This window comes from Cololabis saira, chromosome 5 (assembly GCF_033807715.1).
Source record: "Cololabis saira isolate AMF1-May2022 chromosome 5, fColSai1.1, whole genome shotgun sequence".
Lineage (NCBI taxonomy): Eukaryota > Metazoa > Chordata > Actinopteri > Beloniformes > Belonidae > Cololabis > Cololabis saira.
Window position 1 is genome coordinate 12,205,914 of NC_084591.1, and position 18,354 is coordinate 12,224,267.

The 18,354-nt window shown below is 44.2% G+C and overlaps 1 protein-coding gene across 1 annotated transcript in view; it reads left to right on the forward strand.

The window, feature by feature from the left end:
* cftr (CF transmembrane conductance regulator) overlaps nucleotides 1-18,354 on the forward strand; it is an 88,261-nt gene that overhangs the window by 58,931 nt on the left and 10,976 nt on the right. The window contains exons 19-22 of the mRNA XM_061720933.1: nucleotides 3,284-3,434; nucleotides 8,024-8,251; nucleotides 10,025-10,125; nucleotides 16,490-16,720. Of these exons, the coding sequence (XP_061576917.1) occupies nucleotides 3,284-3,434; nucleotides 8,024-8,251; nucleotides 10,025-10,125; nucleotides 16,490-16,720 (711 nt within the window). The remainder of the gene's footprint in view (nucleotides 1-3,283; nucleotides 3,435-8,023; nucleotides 8,252-10,024; nucleotides 10,126-16,489; nucleotides 16,721-18,354) is intronic.

The following is an 18,354-nucleotide window of genomic DNA, read 5'->3' on the forward strand; positions in this document are numbered from 1 at the left end:
TTCACATTTGGCTTTTATTGTTGTAAAGTGAACAAGCATTAGTGGACCACCACTCCACTAATCCACTAATGCTTGTTCACTTTACAACAATAAAAGCCAAATGTGAAAAGTTGCATCTTTGCTAATTTTGTAATTTCTATGACAGTATGTTTGAACCTTTGTATTGTAAAACGAGTGTAAAAGAAAAAAGAGTGGATTTTAGGCAGAATCGTGCATTTGGTGATACAAGCAGGAAAATTGGCATGAGCAGTCTCCATGGGTCACTTGACTAGAAAATTGATCGGGCCACATGAAATTTCAAGTTGGCGGCCATTTTTCAAGATGGCCGCCACCTTGGTCGATCAATTAAGTGATGTAATTGTTTGGTTGGTGATATAGGCATGAAAATTGGCATGAGCAGTCTCCATGGGTCACTTAACCAGAAACTGCTCACAGCCACTTGCAATTTCAAGATGGCAGCCATTCTTTGAGATTGCCACCTGGATTTTTAAATAATATATCGTAGCAAGACCAGGTATAACATGAGTACAGCAAATGGTATTTGATATTGAACTGGTCTACAGTAAGAACGGCTTTATTGCAGATAGGAATAGACTTTCCCCTAAAGATAAGGACGTCCCGTCATTCAGGATGGACTCAGAGTAGAGTCACTGCTCTTTCACGTCACGAGAAGCCAGTTGGGGAGCTGCGGGCATCTGGTTGGGATTCCCCCTGGACTGGACACCTCTAGTGAGGTGTTTCAGGCATCTGGTTAGGATGCCCCCCGGACACCTCTCTAGGGAATTTGCTTCAAGCATGTCCAGGACATGCATCTAATCTAGCTCTCATCTTTTACTTTTACTTTATTTATTTCTCAAGACAATGCACATTGATGAACATATATACATATGTAAATGTGCCAGATTGTAGCACAAGGCTAGTTTCCATCTGTAGTCCAATATAGGCAGGTAAGGTGTTAAAAGCAGAAAAGGTAAAAATTCAATAAGTAAAAGAAAACAGAAACAAAGACAAGTACAATTAGTAAAATGAGAATGATAAAAAAAAGTTAGTAGGTAGGAGGAGGCCCGAACACACATTAGGTGTGTGTACACATTTGTTGACCTCTGAGCCACATTTTTATCTGGTTTTTAAAAGTTGTTAAAGAGGGGCATTCCCTTATGTGTACAGGTATAGAATTCCAGCTTGGTCTAGCTTGGTAATACCTCGGTATTTTCCCGGAAGAATTGGAGGAGGGTGATGAGTGGAATATATAATCAAAGAATATTCAGAATCATTCTACATGCTAAATGACAGCAGTTGGCCCGGTGGTAGAAAACTCTAGTGGACCATTTAAAACCAACTCCACAATTACATACCCAGGGAATCATTTATTCACTGTTTTCTACAAAAGCCTCAATCCTCGCTGCTGCCTAATCCCACAGAGTGATTACAGATGTACCATTTCCGAAAGGAAACAACCTTCACCACCTCTTGTCTGTGAAGGACATCAAGCCGATTTTCAAAAGTAAATACCATCATACCAACTTTATTTCTAAAGCCCTTGAAACAACCACAGCACTTTGAGACTATAAGAGACTTAAAAAAAATAATTGAATGAAAAAGGCCACATGGCAGACGTTCAGAAGAGTTAAAAATCCCACATGTGAATGGAAACTATGAAGATAATGCAAGGTCAGCCACAATCAAGGGCCTGAAAAAAGTAAATTCCTAAAGAGTTGAATTAATGAAAAGAGCAAAATGTGAGTCATCAATGCACATGTCCTGCCAGAAATCACATATCTGCTGGTATTACAACTAGCTGTTGGAGGAAATGGAAACCAAGTAAATGTAGGGTTTCACTGCACCCCTGAGACTGTACGCTAAACAGAAGAATTGAGGCGGAGGAGTGGTGAACATCAAAGCCACCATCTAGTCTGAAGCAACAAAGATCCAGAGATATTTCTGAAAGATACCTGCCACTGATAAATGTTACACGAATGTCTGAGGTAGCAGCAGTTCATTGAAGAAAATTAGAAGGTGGAGCTATGATGGAGCGAGAAGCCCCTGCACAACATGTAATATTAAGAAGTCTTACCAATGACTAAACCTAACCCTAACCATGGATTTACACTGAAAGCGCCACAGGCGTCTGGTTGCTATTCATTTTCTATGAAAGCGCGCTGCGAGGGGTGTCGGAGGCATTGGAGGCGTTGGGAGCGTCAATTTGAAGTTCAAAAATCTCAACTTTATGCAGATGAGCAGCGGCGACGCCGAGGCAGCGTCCAATCACAGACAGGGATTCCTGAAGCAAGAAGCCGCAATGCATATTGTACTTTCATGTACACACAAACATACACTCATTCACATGCGTACATGAGAATAGCTGTGCACTAACAAACTTATTTTATCAGGAATTAATATATTTCATCCAGCAAACTGACATTTTTAATGATTTGACTGCCGTTTTTACCTGAACTGCTCATGTGAAACCATAACTGATGGTTGAGGGGCTGGATGGTCCGAACGAGTTTATTTGCTACATCGATCCAACGCAAAATAATTAAAATCCGTGCTCATTTATCACAAAACACAGTTTAGACATTGTGACCAAACCCGCTACGACCCGTTGTGTCAGTGTTCAGCACAGACAGACTGCAGCTTCACCAGGACCAACGGCTCTGATGGTTGCTGTTGATCTGCGGACCAACCTTGTTAAGGAGCATCAAACTCACTCTTATCTATGCGGAAATAACTCAGAAATATAAAGAAGGGTTCCCAAAGTGTGATCCATGGTGAAATAGGAAACTGAAGATGTGCATGCTTTATATAGATATATGTAGACTATATGCAGCTTGAAAGCCCCGCCCACTGCAGGTGTCGACAGACTTTAGCAAGCAGCGATGCAGACGTCCTGAGCCTCCACAGGCGATTTTTGACTCTTTCATTGTGAATCCACCATAACCTCATCATGCTGTCACAAAAGCAAAAGGGGTCCTGACCAGATCAGGCAGCAGAGAAAAGATGCCCCAAAGACAATCCACACATAGCAGCAAAGTGGATAACAGATTAGGACAACTAAGGGGTTTATATAGTGCCACAAGTAGCTGTACGAGTGGAAAAAGACCATCTGTACGAAGTATGGGTTGGAGGTTCCCAGGTCAAAATGAAAGATAGATCCATAGGTGGAGGAAGAAAGAGCAAAGATCTAGTTTCTTATACACTCTCCCAAAGTGTAACAGCGGAAGTTACGTAATCTCTTTTACGTCAAATCTGATGATTCTCCGCACATTTCTCCTCCCGCCAGCTGACATTACTCGTCATCGGTTGCATCTTCACCGTGTCCATCATGCGGCCGTACATCTTCATCGCTGCAATCCCGCTGGCCGTTATCTTCGTCGTCCTCAGGAAATACTTCTTACGGACTGGACAGCAGCTCAAACAACTAGAGGCTGAAGGTGAGTTTGGTCGAGGGCGGTGCTCCGTCAGTCGCTGCAAATGCTGAATCTTGTAAACGGACAGCTCTTCCAAAGCTCCGTTCAAGGTCATTCAAGCTCAGGGTGGAGCTGCTTGAAATGGGATTTTCCTTTTGTCTCCAAATTGTACAACAAAATCATTCTGAGACACCATCCAGCTACTCGTAATGTACTTTGTGGAGACAGAACTGCCAGTGTGAATGCACAGTAAAAATAATAGGAGTAGGTGCACCAGTACGCAACTTAGAGCATGGCCAAAGTCTAGGGCGGCACGACACAACCCACGGCTACGTCTATGAGAGTAACCTGAGTGTAGAGACCAGTAAGAGCAGGTTTCTGATTCATCCAATCAGATATACCCCTTTTCCACCAAACCGGTTCCAGTCCTGGTGCTGGTTCACAACTCGTTCAATTTGTGAACCAGCGGAGAACCGGTTTGATTTTCCATAGCTCGGGTGCTAAAGTGAGCCACGTCATCATGTCACTGTAAACGTAGGTTACGTTGCTGTAGGGTTGCCACCCGTCCCGTAAAATACGGAATTGTCCTTTATTTGAGAAAAAAATGTTGCGTCCCATATTTAACTAATACGGGACACGATTTGTACTGTATTTTCATTAATTTTTACACCATATTCTAGTTGAATAATTGAAATAAATTAACTTTTACACCATATTCTAGTTGAATTATTGAAATAAATTAACTTTTACACCATATTCTAGTTGAATTATTGAAATAAATTAACTTTTACACCATATTCTAGTTGAATTATTGAAATAAATTTACTTTTACACCATATTCTAGTTGAATTATTGAAATAAGTTAACTTTTACACCATATTCTAGTTGAATTATTGAAATAAATTAACTTTTACACCATATTCTAGTTGAATTATTGAAATAAATTAACTTTTACACCATATTTTAGTTGAATTATTGAAATAAATTAACTTGTACACCATATTCTAGTTGAATTATTGAAATAAATTAACTTTTACACCATATTCTAGTTGAATTATTGAAATAAATTAACTTTTACACCATATTCTTCACCTGTAGGCTATATTACATCTTGGCTGATGTGGACATACGTAGCATAGGAGGCTATTTCAGTTGCTATATGGTTGTCTGTCTCTACAGTCATGAAAGTTCAATGCTATTAAAGCACTTTAAACTTTAAATCAAAGCATTTTGTTTTTCATATAAAATAAACACATTTTTATTCAGTTTAGAAGTTTTAGGGCTTTTTTTTTTGTCTCCTGCGCTGCTGAAATCAGGGCGTCCCTTATTTCTATTTCTGAAAGGTGGCAACCCTCTTGCTGGCACATAGCAACAACTATGGACAACCTTGCTGTTGTACAGCTGCTGCTTCTGGCTTTAAGCTACTTCATTGTGATCAGAAAATGGCAGATCCAATGCCAAAAGGCGGGTTGTCTCTTCCTCAGACCACTGCTGCTTTGCTGGATCCGTACTTCTTATTTGAAAATGGCGCCCTCTCGCAGTCTTGCTATTGCCCTTGGTCTACCTTGGACGTGGTTTTTCTCGCCCAGAGCCAGTTCTTTGTCAGTGGAAACAGAAAACCCGGTTCCAAACTCACCACTGGCCCAGAACCAGAACCAGCCCTGGAACCGGTTTGGTGGAAAAAGGGGTAACAGACACGAGCAGTGATGGATCTACCATACGAGGTCCTCACCTCTTATTGGAAGAAACTTGGGATTTGGTGTCTTACAAGGCTTCTGCACATTGATTGACTCGAGATATGTGTTTATAATCAATGTTGTGTAGGCCTGTGTTGAAAAAAATCGATTTCCCAATTCTAAATCGATTCTCATATTAATTCCTAAAAATCGATTAATATGTCTAAAGATCGATTTTTTTTTTTTTTCTTTTATTTATTTATGTATTTTTTTTTTTTCATCATTACATTACAACTTTTAGTTCTTTTTTTGTTTATCCCCAAAAAAGGAATGTTTTGTTGGACACGAATAACTGGTGCCATGTTTTGGCCTTTAAATATGTTTAAAGGTATGAAAACATTAAAGTGTTAGGTTATAATTGCATAAATTGTCTATATTTCATTACTTTATATACTATCTTGGGGTTACATTTGCAAAAACTGCTAAAAACCAAATGCTCAAAAATTAAAAACCAAAATAGACCGAAAATGGAACAAATAAAAACGGAATGTGGGAAAAAATAAAACCGATTTGATCCGTCTCTGTTTGCTGCTCTGGATCTGTTTGATAATTCTGACCCACATGTTTCTGAAAACAGTTCTATCAGCATTCTGGGAGCTGATTGGTCCTTACAGCATCATTAGCTGCCAATACTTGCTGTTTAATCTCAATATAATACTAGTAGTAATATTTTGCATAACTACAGTCATATAATTCAGGCAACAGCTCAAAAAACCCTTTTAAATAACACAAACCCAAATCAATATCAGAATCGAATCGAATCTTGATAATCGATTCTGAATCTTAAGAATCGGAATCAAATCGATTCTTGACATTTGAATCGATCCCCAGCCCTAATGTTGTGGTGTAGTTTTTACTTCTCTTTGACTAACGAGTAGGGTTGCAAAATTCCGGGAATTTTCAAAGTTGGAAACTTTCCATGGGAATTAACGGGAATATATGGGAATTAAAGGGAATATATGGGAATTAACGGGAATTAACGGGAATAAATAAGAAATTTACAGAATTGAAGGTTGGCCCTTAACAGGGAACTTGAATATAGTTGGGGGAAATATATTGTAGCATAGTCTTGCCTAAAACAACCAGATTTAATGCAAGTACACTCCTCAATCACATGCACACAACACATTGCTTACTGCAGGGCTATTGAGGCCACGCCTCCTACAGGCACTGTGCATTCCTCTGTCCAAGATACATTTTGGATGATCATTGTAAAGTGGAGGTAAAGGCACAGGGTCTGTAGTGGTCATAAAACATTGGTTCAACATTGAAGCATACAGGACTGTCTCAGAAAATTTGAATATTGTGATTTTCTGTAATACAATTACAAAAACAAAAATGTCATACATTCTGGATTCATTAGAAATGAACTGAGATATTGCAAGCCTTTTATTATTTTAATATTGCTGATCATGGTTTACAGCTTAAGAAAACTAAAATATCCTATCTAAAAAAATTAGAATATTCTGGGAATCTTAATCTTAAACTGTAAGCCATAATCAGCCATATTAAAATAATAAAAGGCTTGCAATATTTCAGTTGATTTGTAATGAATCCAGAATGTATGACATTTTTGTTTTTGTAATTGCATTACAGAAAATAAAGAACTTTATCACATATTCTAATTTTATTTTAATTTTTATTATCTTGCATGGATATCTGCTTATGACAAAATAAATATTTACATTTATGTTTGGATATGATACAGTTTGTTTAAATTACCCCCAATTTCCAGTTAATTCCCATAAATTCCCATAAATTCCCAATAATTCCCATAAATTCCCATAATTCCCATAATTCCCATGGAAAGTTTCCAATTTGGAATATTTCCAAAATTCCCCAGCTTAACTTCCCATGGAAAGTTTCCGGAAAGTTTCCGGAAATTTACCGGAAATTTTCCACCCCTTTGCAACCCTACTAACGAGCAAACGTAGAGTGACATTTAAAGAGTAAGGGAACCGTAAATAAATAAATAAATGGATGAAACAAGAGTGCAGTAAAACATGAGTAGAGAGGAGCAACAGAGGCCGACAGAGGAAGAGGGACTGGGGGGGCGGGGGGGACTGGTCCATGGCCCAGAACTGAAAGGGCAAATGGCATAACGAAGAATGAAAACATGACAGTGGAAGAGTTGAGGGAGAGGATGGACAGGCTGCCTCAGAGGGGTGGGGAAAGTCGAAGGAAGTGAGGGAGATTCGCTTTTATTTGGCCAGACTTGAAAATGTGTCTGAAACGTTTGTCTCCAGCCCGTCGACGGTGCCCCTGCATGAACCCAACCAGCCATAAACCAGGACTGCACGATAAACTGAAATGTTGGTCTGGACAGGTCCAATGCAGTTTGAAATACACGCCTTATAGATTTGTTTTCATAAAAAGATAACCCTAAAAAATTTGATATGGAGCAAAGGTAGCTCAGGCAGTCGGAGCACGAGTCAGACTTCCCGGCTCTGCTCCGGTGTTGACGGTGATGTGTTTCCGGAGCTGCCGAGATCATGCCAGGGTCAGAGAGATGAGCCGCGCTGGGATTTCCTTCAACCCCATCCTGGTGTCGTTCCTTCTGGTGTTTCATGCGGCATGTCGGCCCGAACACAATGGAAACTACATGTATCAGTCAACACTGCTGCAGCGACGCGACTGGAACGTGCTCTTTTGATTTCGGCTTTAAAAGTACAGAGAAGAGGGTTTTGCTGAATACAATCAGATTCCTCACTGATATTAATGTGATGGATAAGATTCATTCATTAACTTGATCAGTAGTCCATCCCCTGGTCAAATGGTGATATGCATTTGAGACTGAGCCAATGTTTCTAAGCTGATATACATTTTTACTCTCCAAGTGCTTGTGTTTTAAAAATGGACCCCTTTCTCTTCATGCAGCTCGGAGCCCCATCTTCTCGCACCTCATCATCTCACTCAAGGGCCTATGGACAATTCGGGCGTTTGGACGGCAGACGTACTTTGAAACCCTCTTCCACAAGGCCCTGAACACCCACACGGCCACGTGGTTTCACTACCTGTCCACGCTGAGGTGGTTCCTCTTCCGCTGCGACGTGCTCTTTACCCTTTTCTTCACTGTTGCCGCCTTCATCGCCGTGGGAACCAACCGTGAGTCATGGGAACATTGTGGTTCGTCATGAGTTTAAAGGGGGGGATTGTGGGGTGTGTATGTAATATGATTGACATTAGCCTGCATGTGTATTATTATACAGTAATAGCAAACGCATTATCAGAGTTATAGTTTATCTATGGTTTAGTGTTGCATCAATGAACTTCTTACAGGTTACAGTAACAAGTAGGGATGGGAATTGATAAGATTTTCCAGTTCCATTTTCAATTCTTCATCGATTCCCTTATCAATTCCCTTTTGGACAAAAAGGACAACAATGAGGGAAATGGTGCCAATATAATAGGCAGTGTTTGTTAGTTAATTAGTTACCTGCAGTATTATTAGCCAAGGACATGCTAACGTTGCTGCTGCTGGGTTGAGAATTACTGACGTTGGTCCGGAGCGGATCAAAACGCAACATTCACAGATTTTAATCGCACGTTGGTAGTATTTCCTCCCTTTGACGAAATATTCACATGACAAGTATTGCGAGTTGCCTTGTTTTTTCTTTTTACTGAAATGTAACCAGACATTCAAGCGTTTGTATCACTTGGGTGCCATGTTTATTATTAACTTCTGGCTTAAGCAACGTGTGTGATGACATCGTTCCTTCCCACTGGAATCGAAAAGGGAATTGTAAACATTTACAAGGAATTGAAACATTGGGAACCGGTTCTCGATTCCCATCCCTATTAAATCAAATTAAGGTCACTTGTTTACTACCACTGAACCAGGGTGGACCAAGCTTTAAACGCACCAGTAGATCCTGGGCCTTGGCCTGCCTTGGCTGGCCTAGGCCTCAAGAGAATCAGCTTTGGTTCAAATAGTGGGAAAGAGCCTCATGGGAAGCCAATGGCTTGAACCAACATTTTGGCATCAATTTGTCATGAAATATGATCTGATCTTCAAACAGCAATGTGCTTAAGCTGATAACACAGAAACAATTATTAATTCTCAAACACCAGAACACACCAGTTGAACGTTCACCATAGGAAAGCTTTCTCTTGGTGATGTGTGGTTGAGGGATCATCTTGATTTGCCAATGCAATCATAGAGTGGGTGATGAAGTTTAACAAAATGGTGTCCTGCAGGATAATCTCAGGGTGGTCGTCGTCCAGGGTGGAGAACGACTTTAGAAAAAGAAACTTCCTCTCAGAGTATCACCATAGACACCGTAATGCTCCAAAAGTCCCTGTGAATGTTGTGCAGGTCTCATCCAGAGATACCAGCACTGCTTGCTAGAAGTTATTGAGACAAAAAGGAGGTTTGACCAGCTGTTACCTCAGAGGGGTTCGCTTAATTTTCCTCCTGCAATGAGAAAATGAATTGTATGTTATCTACATAGTGTGAACCCCATACTGTGCACCAAAGGGTTCACGTACACTCTCCTGACATTATAGTTGGTTAGCCATCGAGACCCACCACACGAAGAAGCAAAAGTCTTATCTGTGAGCTGTGGAGTCAAATATCAGCGTCAGAACAGAACAGTTTGTCTCCAAAAAAATAATTGAAACTGTTGGAATGTCACTGGATAAAATGCCAAAGGGAAGCTTGTGTTTGTTGTATTAAATGAATGGGAAAAGCGAGTGCACACACACACAACACGTGCTGTTGCGTCACAAGCTGTGTTTATGTTGAGAGCAGGTTTAAGAGGCTTTTTACAGCTCATTAGTCTCTAATGGAGCCCGTAGCAGACCTGTAATACCACTGACATCAGAGAGGAGGGCTGTGATTGGACGGTTCTGATGACATACTGTGTGTGTGTTATACAGAGGACAGACCAGGGGAGATTGGCATCATTGTTGCTCTGGCCATGCTCATTCTGGGGACTTTCCAGTTGACGATCATCACCAGCATCAATGTGGACGGACTGGTGAGTGGCTGACACACGAACACGTCAACGTTTGTAGCACCGTAGTAAGAACTGGAGCAGTCAGTGGCTTAGTGAGGTAACTTCAGGTTCATCTCTGGGTTTTCAGCATCAAAAAGAAGATTCTCACTGGGATTTGTCCCTTACAGCAGATAAGATAAAAGCCATTCAGGGAGGGGGGAGGGAGTCGTATCCCAGAATCAACCCCTAAAATCCCCAATGCCATTTTTCTCATATACCTTAAGAACATAAGAATAATCAGAAGCCCCTTTCACACAGCCAGTTCGAGGCGGGAACGTTGCGCCTTTAAGCCGCCTCGCTGTTCTGTGTGAAAGTCACGGAGGCGGAATGGGGGGGCCAAGTGGCCCCACCAATAAGCCGGCAGCGGAGGTAGTCACAGAGCCGAAACGGGGTCTGTGTGAATGACACAGCCGGCATGCCGGCATGCCGGCATGCCACTAGACGCTGACGCTGTCGTCACGCCTCTGATTGCGGAACGCCGGGATGCTGTGTGAATTTACAGACGGGAGCGGCGTTATGCCGGCGTTGTATGGTTCTGTGTGAACCAACAAAGGCGGCGTATTGGCAGGACTTCTTTACACCAATATTGCGGAATCTCTGTGTGAAAGGGGCTAGAGATATACTGTAGTCCCTCCGGTGTCCTGGACCTCCATTGACATTTCTTGAGGGAGGCGTCCAGAAAGCATCCAAAACCACCACAGCTGGCACCTCCCCATGTGGACGAGCAGCGACTACTCTTTTTTCTTCCCCTGGTTGGAGTCTTTTCTCAAAGACAGAGACTATTTGGTCTCTTTAGGTAAGTACACATCAGAGCTAACAAAAACAACATGTGGAGTTCCCCAAGGTTCAATTTTGGGGCCTCTGTTGTTAAACATCTATGTGCTCCCACTCAGGGCCGCCGCAAGGGGTGTGCGAACCGTGCGACCGATCAAGGGGCCTCGCGCTATGGGCCGTTTTTTTTTTTTTTTTTTTACCTTGTCTGCACACATATTATTGATTGATACCATGACGGTAGAAACCAAAAGTGTATATATGTGCATTATTACTATATTTAATATATATACATATATATACGCACACAAATGCGTACACATACATAAATATACACATACAAACCCAGTGTTTTTTTTTTTTTTTTTTTTTTTTTTGGGGGGGGGGGGGGGGCGGTGACGACATCCACTGCCAATCCAGGAAACAGGAACACACGGAGACACACGTCAAGCACTGGAAATCTGCAACAAAAAAAAAAAACACAAACAAAGCACGAAACCGGCACGGAGCCAACCAAAACAATAACAGCAATCGACCTAAATCTTGAGATCTGATCGCAGTCTGAGCTAAGCTATCGCTACCGCTACCTAAACCCAAAAACTAGAGAGCCAGCATGCAGGTGAACAAGCCAGTGTGTATGTCTATGTGTGTGTGTGTGTGTATGTATATGATCATGCGTGTGTGTGTGTGTGTGTATATGCATGTGACTAAGTGACTGTGTGTGTGTGTGTGTGTGTGTGTGTGTGTGTGTGTGTGTGTGTGTGTGTGTGTGTGTGTGTAATAAACTAAACAAAGCTCCACCTGAAGTGTATCTATAGTGGGGGAGGGGGGGGAGCAACCCCGCCACCCGCGAGCCCAGAGGCCGACACGGAAGAGCCCGGAACCCAGGCCACCGGCAACCCCACAGAGGGGAGAAGTAGGAGGGAGGCAACCCACCGCCTGCGAGGCCCCCCCCCCCCCCGGCGCGGCCGAGGGGGCCCGTGGGCGGGGCCCCCACGGCGCGGGAAGAAGCAGCCAGGGACCCCGCGGCGGCGGACCGCGACCCAGGCGATCCCCGGCCACCCGGTCCGGGCCGGACACGCGGCCAGGAGGCCCTCACCCTTCAGGCCAACGACCCCCACCCGGCAGGGGGCCAGCCTGCCCGGAGAGACAGAGCCGCCCCGGCCGCCGACGCGGGCAGGCGCACCCGTCCCCCACGAAAGTGGCCCCCCAAGACCAGAGGGGCGCCCCGCCGCAGAGGCAGCGGGGGGGACCGGAGACGGGCCCGGAGAGAGGGAACCCCCCAACAAGGCGACACCCGTGCAGGCCCGACAACGGAGGGCCCCAGACCCAGGCATCCCATTCATTCATCCATTCACCTATCAGATACCTATACTAATAATAATATAATATACTATACATAATAATAATACTAATAATAATAATAATAATACTAATAATAATAATAACCATCTTTGTATAATATAATATTCATAAATTATTAAGTTTTGATGTCCTGCCAATGGAGGCTCAAATCCTCCATGGCAGGACCCTTCCATACCGCATTCTCACCGACACAGACATACAATCACGCACCGTTTCCCCCTCCCCGGGGGGGTCCAGCACCGCCAGAAGGCACCCCAGGCTGCACGGCGGGCCCCGCCAGGCCCGGGTAACCCGACCCACCTGTCCCAGGCCAGTGAGGGAACGCGGGTGATGTGGGACCCCCTCCCGCCCCTGGTGTTGAGTGCGTGTGATTAATGCCATAAAAACAGGGAGGGGGAGGGCCAAGTATCGATTGACACCGACCCCCCCCCCTCCCGAACTACGTGTCCTTGTCAAATGTATTTATTAAGTGTTGAATGTGCAGTGTCTATTTTGCTGCTAAAACCGTGAGGCGGGGAGTGCCGGGCCCCGCGGGACAGTGCCCCCCACGACCCGGACCCCCCGCCCTTCGCCTATGTACGTATGAATCGTGTAGGGGGGGAAAGAGGGGGAGCGGAGGCCGAAGCCAGGAAGCAGGACCAGCAAAGCCGGCCCTGATAAGACACCCGCGTCCCCCCACCGGCCGTCCAGTAGACGGGGGCCGGCCCTCCGAGCCGGGCAAGGGCCCCACCGTACCTCCAAGGGCGCCCCCGGCGCCGCCGGAGCCCCCAGACGGAGGGGGAAACGGTCCAACATCCTCCCATTCATACTGACAACATAAGACATAGATACCTGGGAATGGTGCCACCCCGCCGTTGCGCCCGCCCGTGCACCCCCCGGTCAGGGGAGGCCCGCTCCCCGGACCCGGCCCCACCCCCCCCCCGAGGCCACCCCGGCGGACACCCCAAGGGTCCCGGAGTCCCCACATCCGCAGGGGCACTTGGCCCCCGCCCAGCGACGGAGGACCAAGGCAGCAATGCCCCCCCAGCGCAGACAGCCACCCCCCACCCAGGCAGGGCCGGGCCCTCCGGGTGGGACCCCCACGTCCACGGCCCTGCCCCCCCCGGGAGGCCCGGAGACGCCCCAGCCACAGCCCCCCGCCCGAGCCCTCCCCAGCCACCCCCCCCCACCGCCATGAGGTAACCCCCCCCACAGGCCCCCAAGGCCCCCACCGGCTAGGGACAGGGCCCCGCGGCCCCCCCACCGCCCCCCAGGGGCCACCAGAGGCCCGCGCCCCAGACCCCCCAAGCCGACCCCCAACCCCAAGGGCTACGAGATCACCACCCCCCCGCCCCCACTAGGTAACGAAGCCAATAAACGGGGACCACAGAGAGTGCAATTCAGCCGAATGTTGTTCAGTGGAGGCAGACATTATCTCACTACTAATATGATCTGATAAAAGATTCCTAAAATGGTTGATACATAAACTTTGTTTTTTTTTTCAAAAAATTTTTTTTTTAATTTTTTTTTTTTCGTTTTTTTTTTCCTTTCGTTTTTTACCTTATAAATATCAACAGTCACGTTCCATTACAGACCTAAAACTACTCTGTGCATATCAATAAATATATGTGCAATGATGCGCGTGTCTGTTGTTCAACACAACTGCGTCAGACCAAGCGCAGACACAAGCTGCTCTGATCCAGACGGGTGGAATTGGAACAAACTGTCACACAATGTCGAGAGAACGAGACAGATTCAGGAAATTTCCATCAGGGGATGAAAAAAAAAAAGCTAAAGAAAATGGAAGAGTTTAATGCCTCTCTGAAAGGCTTGTTTGATAAATTTGTTACAAAAATCCCCGATCTGACCGGGTCTCAAGCAGCCGTGGGGCCCCGCGTCGAGGCAAGCCAAATGATGATGAGGCAGGGGAAGGTATGCAGTATTTTGATAAATGGAGAGTTAAAATTGCGCATAGACACCCGATCCGACCCGAAAAACCCAAAAAATTTCACGCGCGCTCGCTACGCTCACGCGTGAGACCCCCCCCCAGCCATTTCGCACAGGGCCTCGCAAATCTCCCAGGCAGCTCTGCTCCCACTTCCTCAAATTATGAAATAACACCCTAAATGTGTTACCGTGACTACGCAGATGACGTACAAATCTATATAACCATCTCACCAGGAGACCATAATCCAATACAAACATTGATCAAATTAAAAAAGAGGATGTGCAAGAATTTTGTTCAGTTAAATGAAATCTGGGAGTGGTTCTGGACTCAGACCTGAATTTTAAAAGCCACATTAAGACAGTAGTGAAGTCAGCCGTTATCCCTGCAGAAGGATCAACTCTACTCTGAACTTCTCACGCTACCTCTGAGGGAGAGTCCAGCCAGCATGGAGGACGCTCATTTCAGTCACCTGTCTCTTATTCTGTCGGTCACAACACACAATTCAGGGCATTACACCTTTTCCTTACTGAGAAAGCTGGTTGAAGGAGGTGCTGCACTCCTGCTTCCTCACACTCGGCTGTGAACTGCTCCAGCGAGAGCTGAAGACAACCTCTTGATACATGTTCCTTCGGAGGTTAGATTATCAATCGGGCTCCTTTCTCCAGCATTGAACCTACCAGGAAAAGGCTGTGGAGTGTTATTGGAGCAAACCCTCCAGCCCCCCTCCCCAAGAAGGGGAAACCACCACACCAGTCTGCCAATCCAGAGCCATTGTTATTATCACCATCAGTATTATTATTGCTCAAGTGATGAGCTCCTCTTACTTTTACTGACATGAAAACAATAAAATATCTGGTACATTCCACTTTGAGGAAGCGAGGACAGGTTGTGGAGCGTCACAGCTTGGTTCAGATTGTATCACAGATGGTTTAAGATGTTCTTCTGGGTGGTTTGAAGCACTGTTTTGATAGCCGGCTCCAAGCTTGAGGAGGCAGATAAGTGATATCAGTGACCAGACTGAGCCAGAGCAGCAATCTGGATGTCTTAAAACACACTTTTTTTTGTCAGTCTTGTCAGTTTGAAAATATTTTTTGAGAACTGTATCTGTGAGAACTGTATTGATTGATTTTACTGGATGGTAAGGTCGCCTTGGTCAGAATCGTTTCATGTTGGACACGAAATGTAAGAAAATATCACCCACTGAAATATCCTTGATGATGTCATAAACTGCTTTGAATCAATTTAGTTTAATAACATGAAACTTTTTATGCTGATTTTTAGTTGTTTGTGGATTTAAAGTGCTGCATTTGAAATCAGCTGACCAGTAGGGGGCGCCACAATTGGCAAAAGTAGATTTTTGCTTGTTCTTTTTATTTCCATTGATTTCTTACGTTTCGTCAGATGAAAATACTTTATAATCTCAGGCTTTTCTAAAGTTACAGCTTCAATGACAACCAAAGACCCTAAAAAAGGACTTGTGGCCAACATTTTCTGATGTATTAGTTAAAATTTGAATTAAAAACTCATGGAAGTCGCTGCAGATCTGTCTCTAGGCCCAGACGATCGCCCCGGTTGTGGTTCTAGTTTGCTCTTTTTACCTCTGCAGACAGTGAAGGTAAATGTAGGAGTTGCAATGCGATATTCGAAAAGCCTGATTGAATCATTTTGGACCCTCTTATCTGTTGTGTCACCCACATTATGCTTATTGAAGCTGACCGAGTTTATCAGAGTGCAGGACATTTTGTTTAGTATGCGTAAACACTCACGATGCTGCTAGTCTTATGTGTGTTTAAGGAAGTAAACTTTGTGTGTGATAAGAACACATAACTGCAGAGACTCCTCATTTACATTTTTAGTAGTTGAAGGGGATAGTTCAGATGACGTAATCACACGTTCCTGCTCAGCTCCCTTAAAGGAGCATGAGGCTCCTTTTAAGAAATGAGACTCTCTAGCGCCACCCTTCACCACGACGGCCGTTGGGGGTACTGCAGCCAACAGTGAAGCCGGCACGGGAGAACGGGGAGAACGCACATGCAGCGTCATTTGACGTCACATCTGCAGCCCAGCGCGGGAAATTCGGCCCCACAATTGCAGCACATTTTGCAGCACACAGCCTGTTCAAGGCAACAGAGAGATACACTAGAGGGCTCATTCTTTTGGGTTTGGAACGCTTCATCTGACATTATTACTAGAAAACTTAAAACGTATATGAATTTTTTTCATAAATCCTGCCTCAATACTGCCTCAAGCTCCTTTAAACCTTCGTCTCTTCTCTCCATTCAGATGCGCTCAGTGGACAGAGTTTTCAAATTCATCGACCTGCCGTCAGAAGAGACGCTGTTCGCAAAACCGGGAGGTAAAGGAGGCCCCGATCTAGTCATCAACAACCCTCACGCGCAGGACTACTGGCCCAACCGCGGCCACATGGACGTCGAGGGACTCACCGTCAAATACACCGAAGCTGGCCGCGCCGTCCTCAAGGACATCTCCTTCACCGTGGAGGGTGGACAGAGCGTAAGTCCCAGGAGACTCTTGCAGAGGTGGATAGCGTGGATTCACATCTCCGCGTCCAGAATGCAGGTCCAACGCTGGCTGGTTGTCAAGTAAAACATAATAATTATTATTCATTCAAAAGGTTTTAATTACCTTAAAAACACTGCAACAAGCAAGAAATCCAAAAACAAACTCACATGAAACTGGGAGGGAAGACAATCCGGTATATACTGACACTCTGTGTTGACGAGACACAGGTGCAAACAATCAGGCAGGAATGGGCAAGGGGAAGTAAAACGGGTCAAACTAAAGATGGATTTTCAAAATAAAACAGAAACTATACGCATACTGTGTATAAATCAAACTAATATTTAACTTGCTCATTCTTTTCGTCGGACAAGAATATTTATTATTAATATTTATGTTTCGCCGATTACTTCATCTTTCATCAAAGTCACCTGTCTAAATATTCTTGTCTGACGAAAAGATTCAGCAAGTTAAATTGTAAAGCCATGGGAAAATTTAACTTTATTAAATCAAATCAAACTAATGTTAAAACAAAAGAATCAATAAAATAAAATTTGATTGTAGCTCTAATTAATGATTGAGTGTTTTTTTACCCCCTTCTTTTCCTTTTTATCTCTCCATCAACTACAATCCTCTCCCCTACAGCTTCTATTGTAATTATAGACAAATTACTTAAATGTAAAGGGTTCTTCTGCATTTTAGAAATGTTTGCAACTCTGAAATATTTTAAATTTGATGGTGAATGCAGTAGTTTCACTGTTTGCAGTGAAACTTTTTTCTTTTTTTGTGGATTCCCAAAGTCTCTGATCGGGATTCGCTATCAGCTGATACTCAAAACCAAAAGAGTCGGAGACAGAAGCAGTAAAAATGTGATCGGGATATCCCCAATGGCCCGTTCCAACCACCTGCCAGGCTCGATTGATCCAAACCACCTAGATCTTTATACGACGTCCGTGATATAACTATGCTTTTAAAACCTATACGTATCCCCTGTCTAAGAGACAAATGTGAGACTTTTCCATCCATTTGAACAGAAACTTGTCTCTGCATCTGCTGAATGCGTAAACAGAAAAGTGGTGAATGTTCTGGTTGTGTTTGCAGCTTGTTTCCATTTAAATTCAATTGACTAAAAAAGGTAAAAAGCTTTTTCAAGTTGCAGTCGAGACAATCATCAATATTTGAGAACATTGGTGGTTTTCTGAACCAAGCCCCCCCCATCCCAATCCCCGACCCTGGACGTCTTCTGATTGTAATTATGTTTTTTTCGTAATGACTCCTGAAGACAGCGGAGCCCAGTCGGCATGTGGAAGAAATTATTGTTAAGTTTTTAGATCGTCCAGCTCGTGGCAACACGCAACTTTACTGTGTTGATAAGTTTGATGTAAAAGTAAATGTGAGTCTTGAACAGTCGGGGAGGGTTCGTGAAAGTGTTGAAACGAGCAAAAGACAATCAAAGACATTATTTAAAGCCGCTTTTACACCTGAAGGTTTTAGTCTCCGAAACCAACGAGAATTCATCTTCTAAATTGGTGCAGTTTGTTTTGTCCAGTACAAACAAAGCAGTTTCACCAGATGGCGGACCAGAAGTACTGAAGAGTAGGTGGTCCGGGTCCAGGACCGACTGGGAA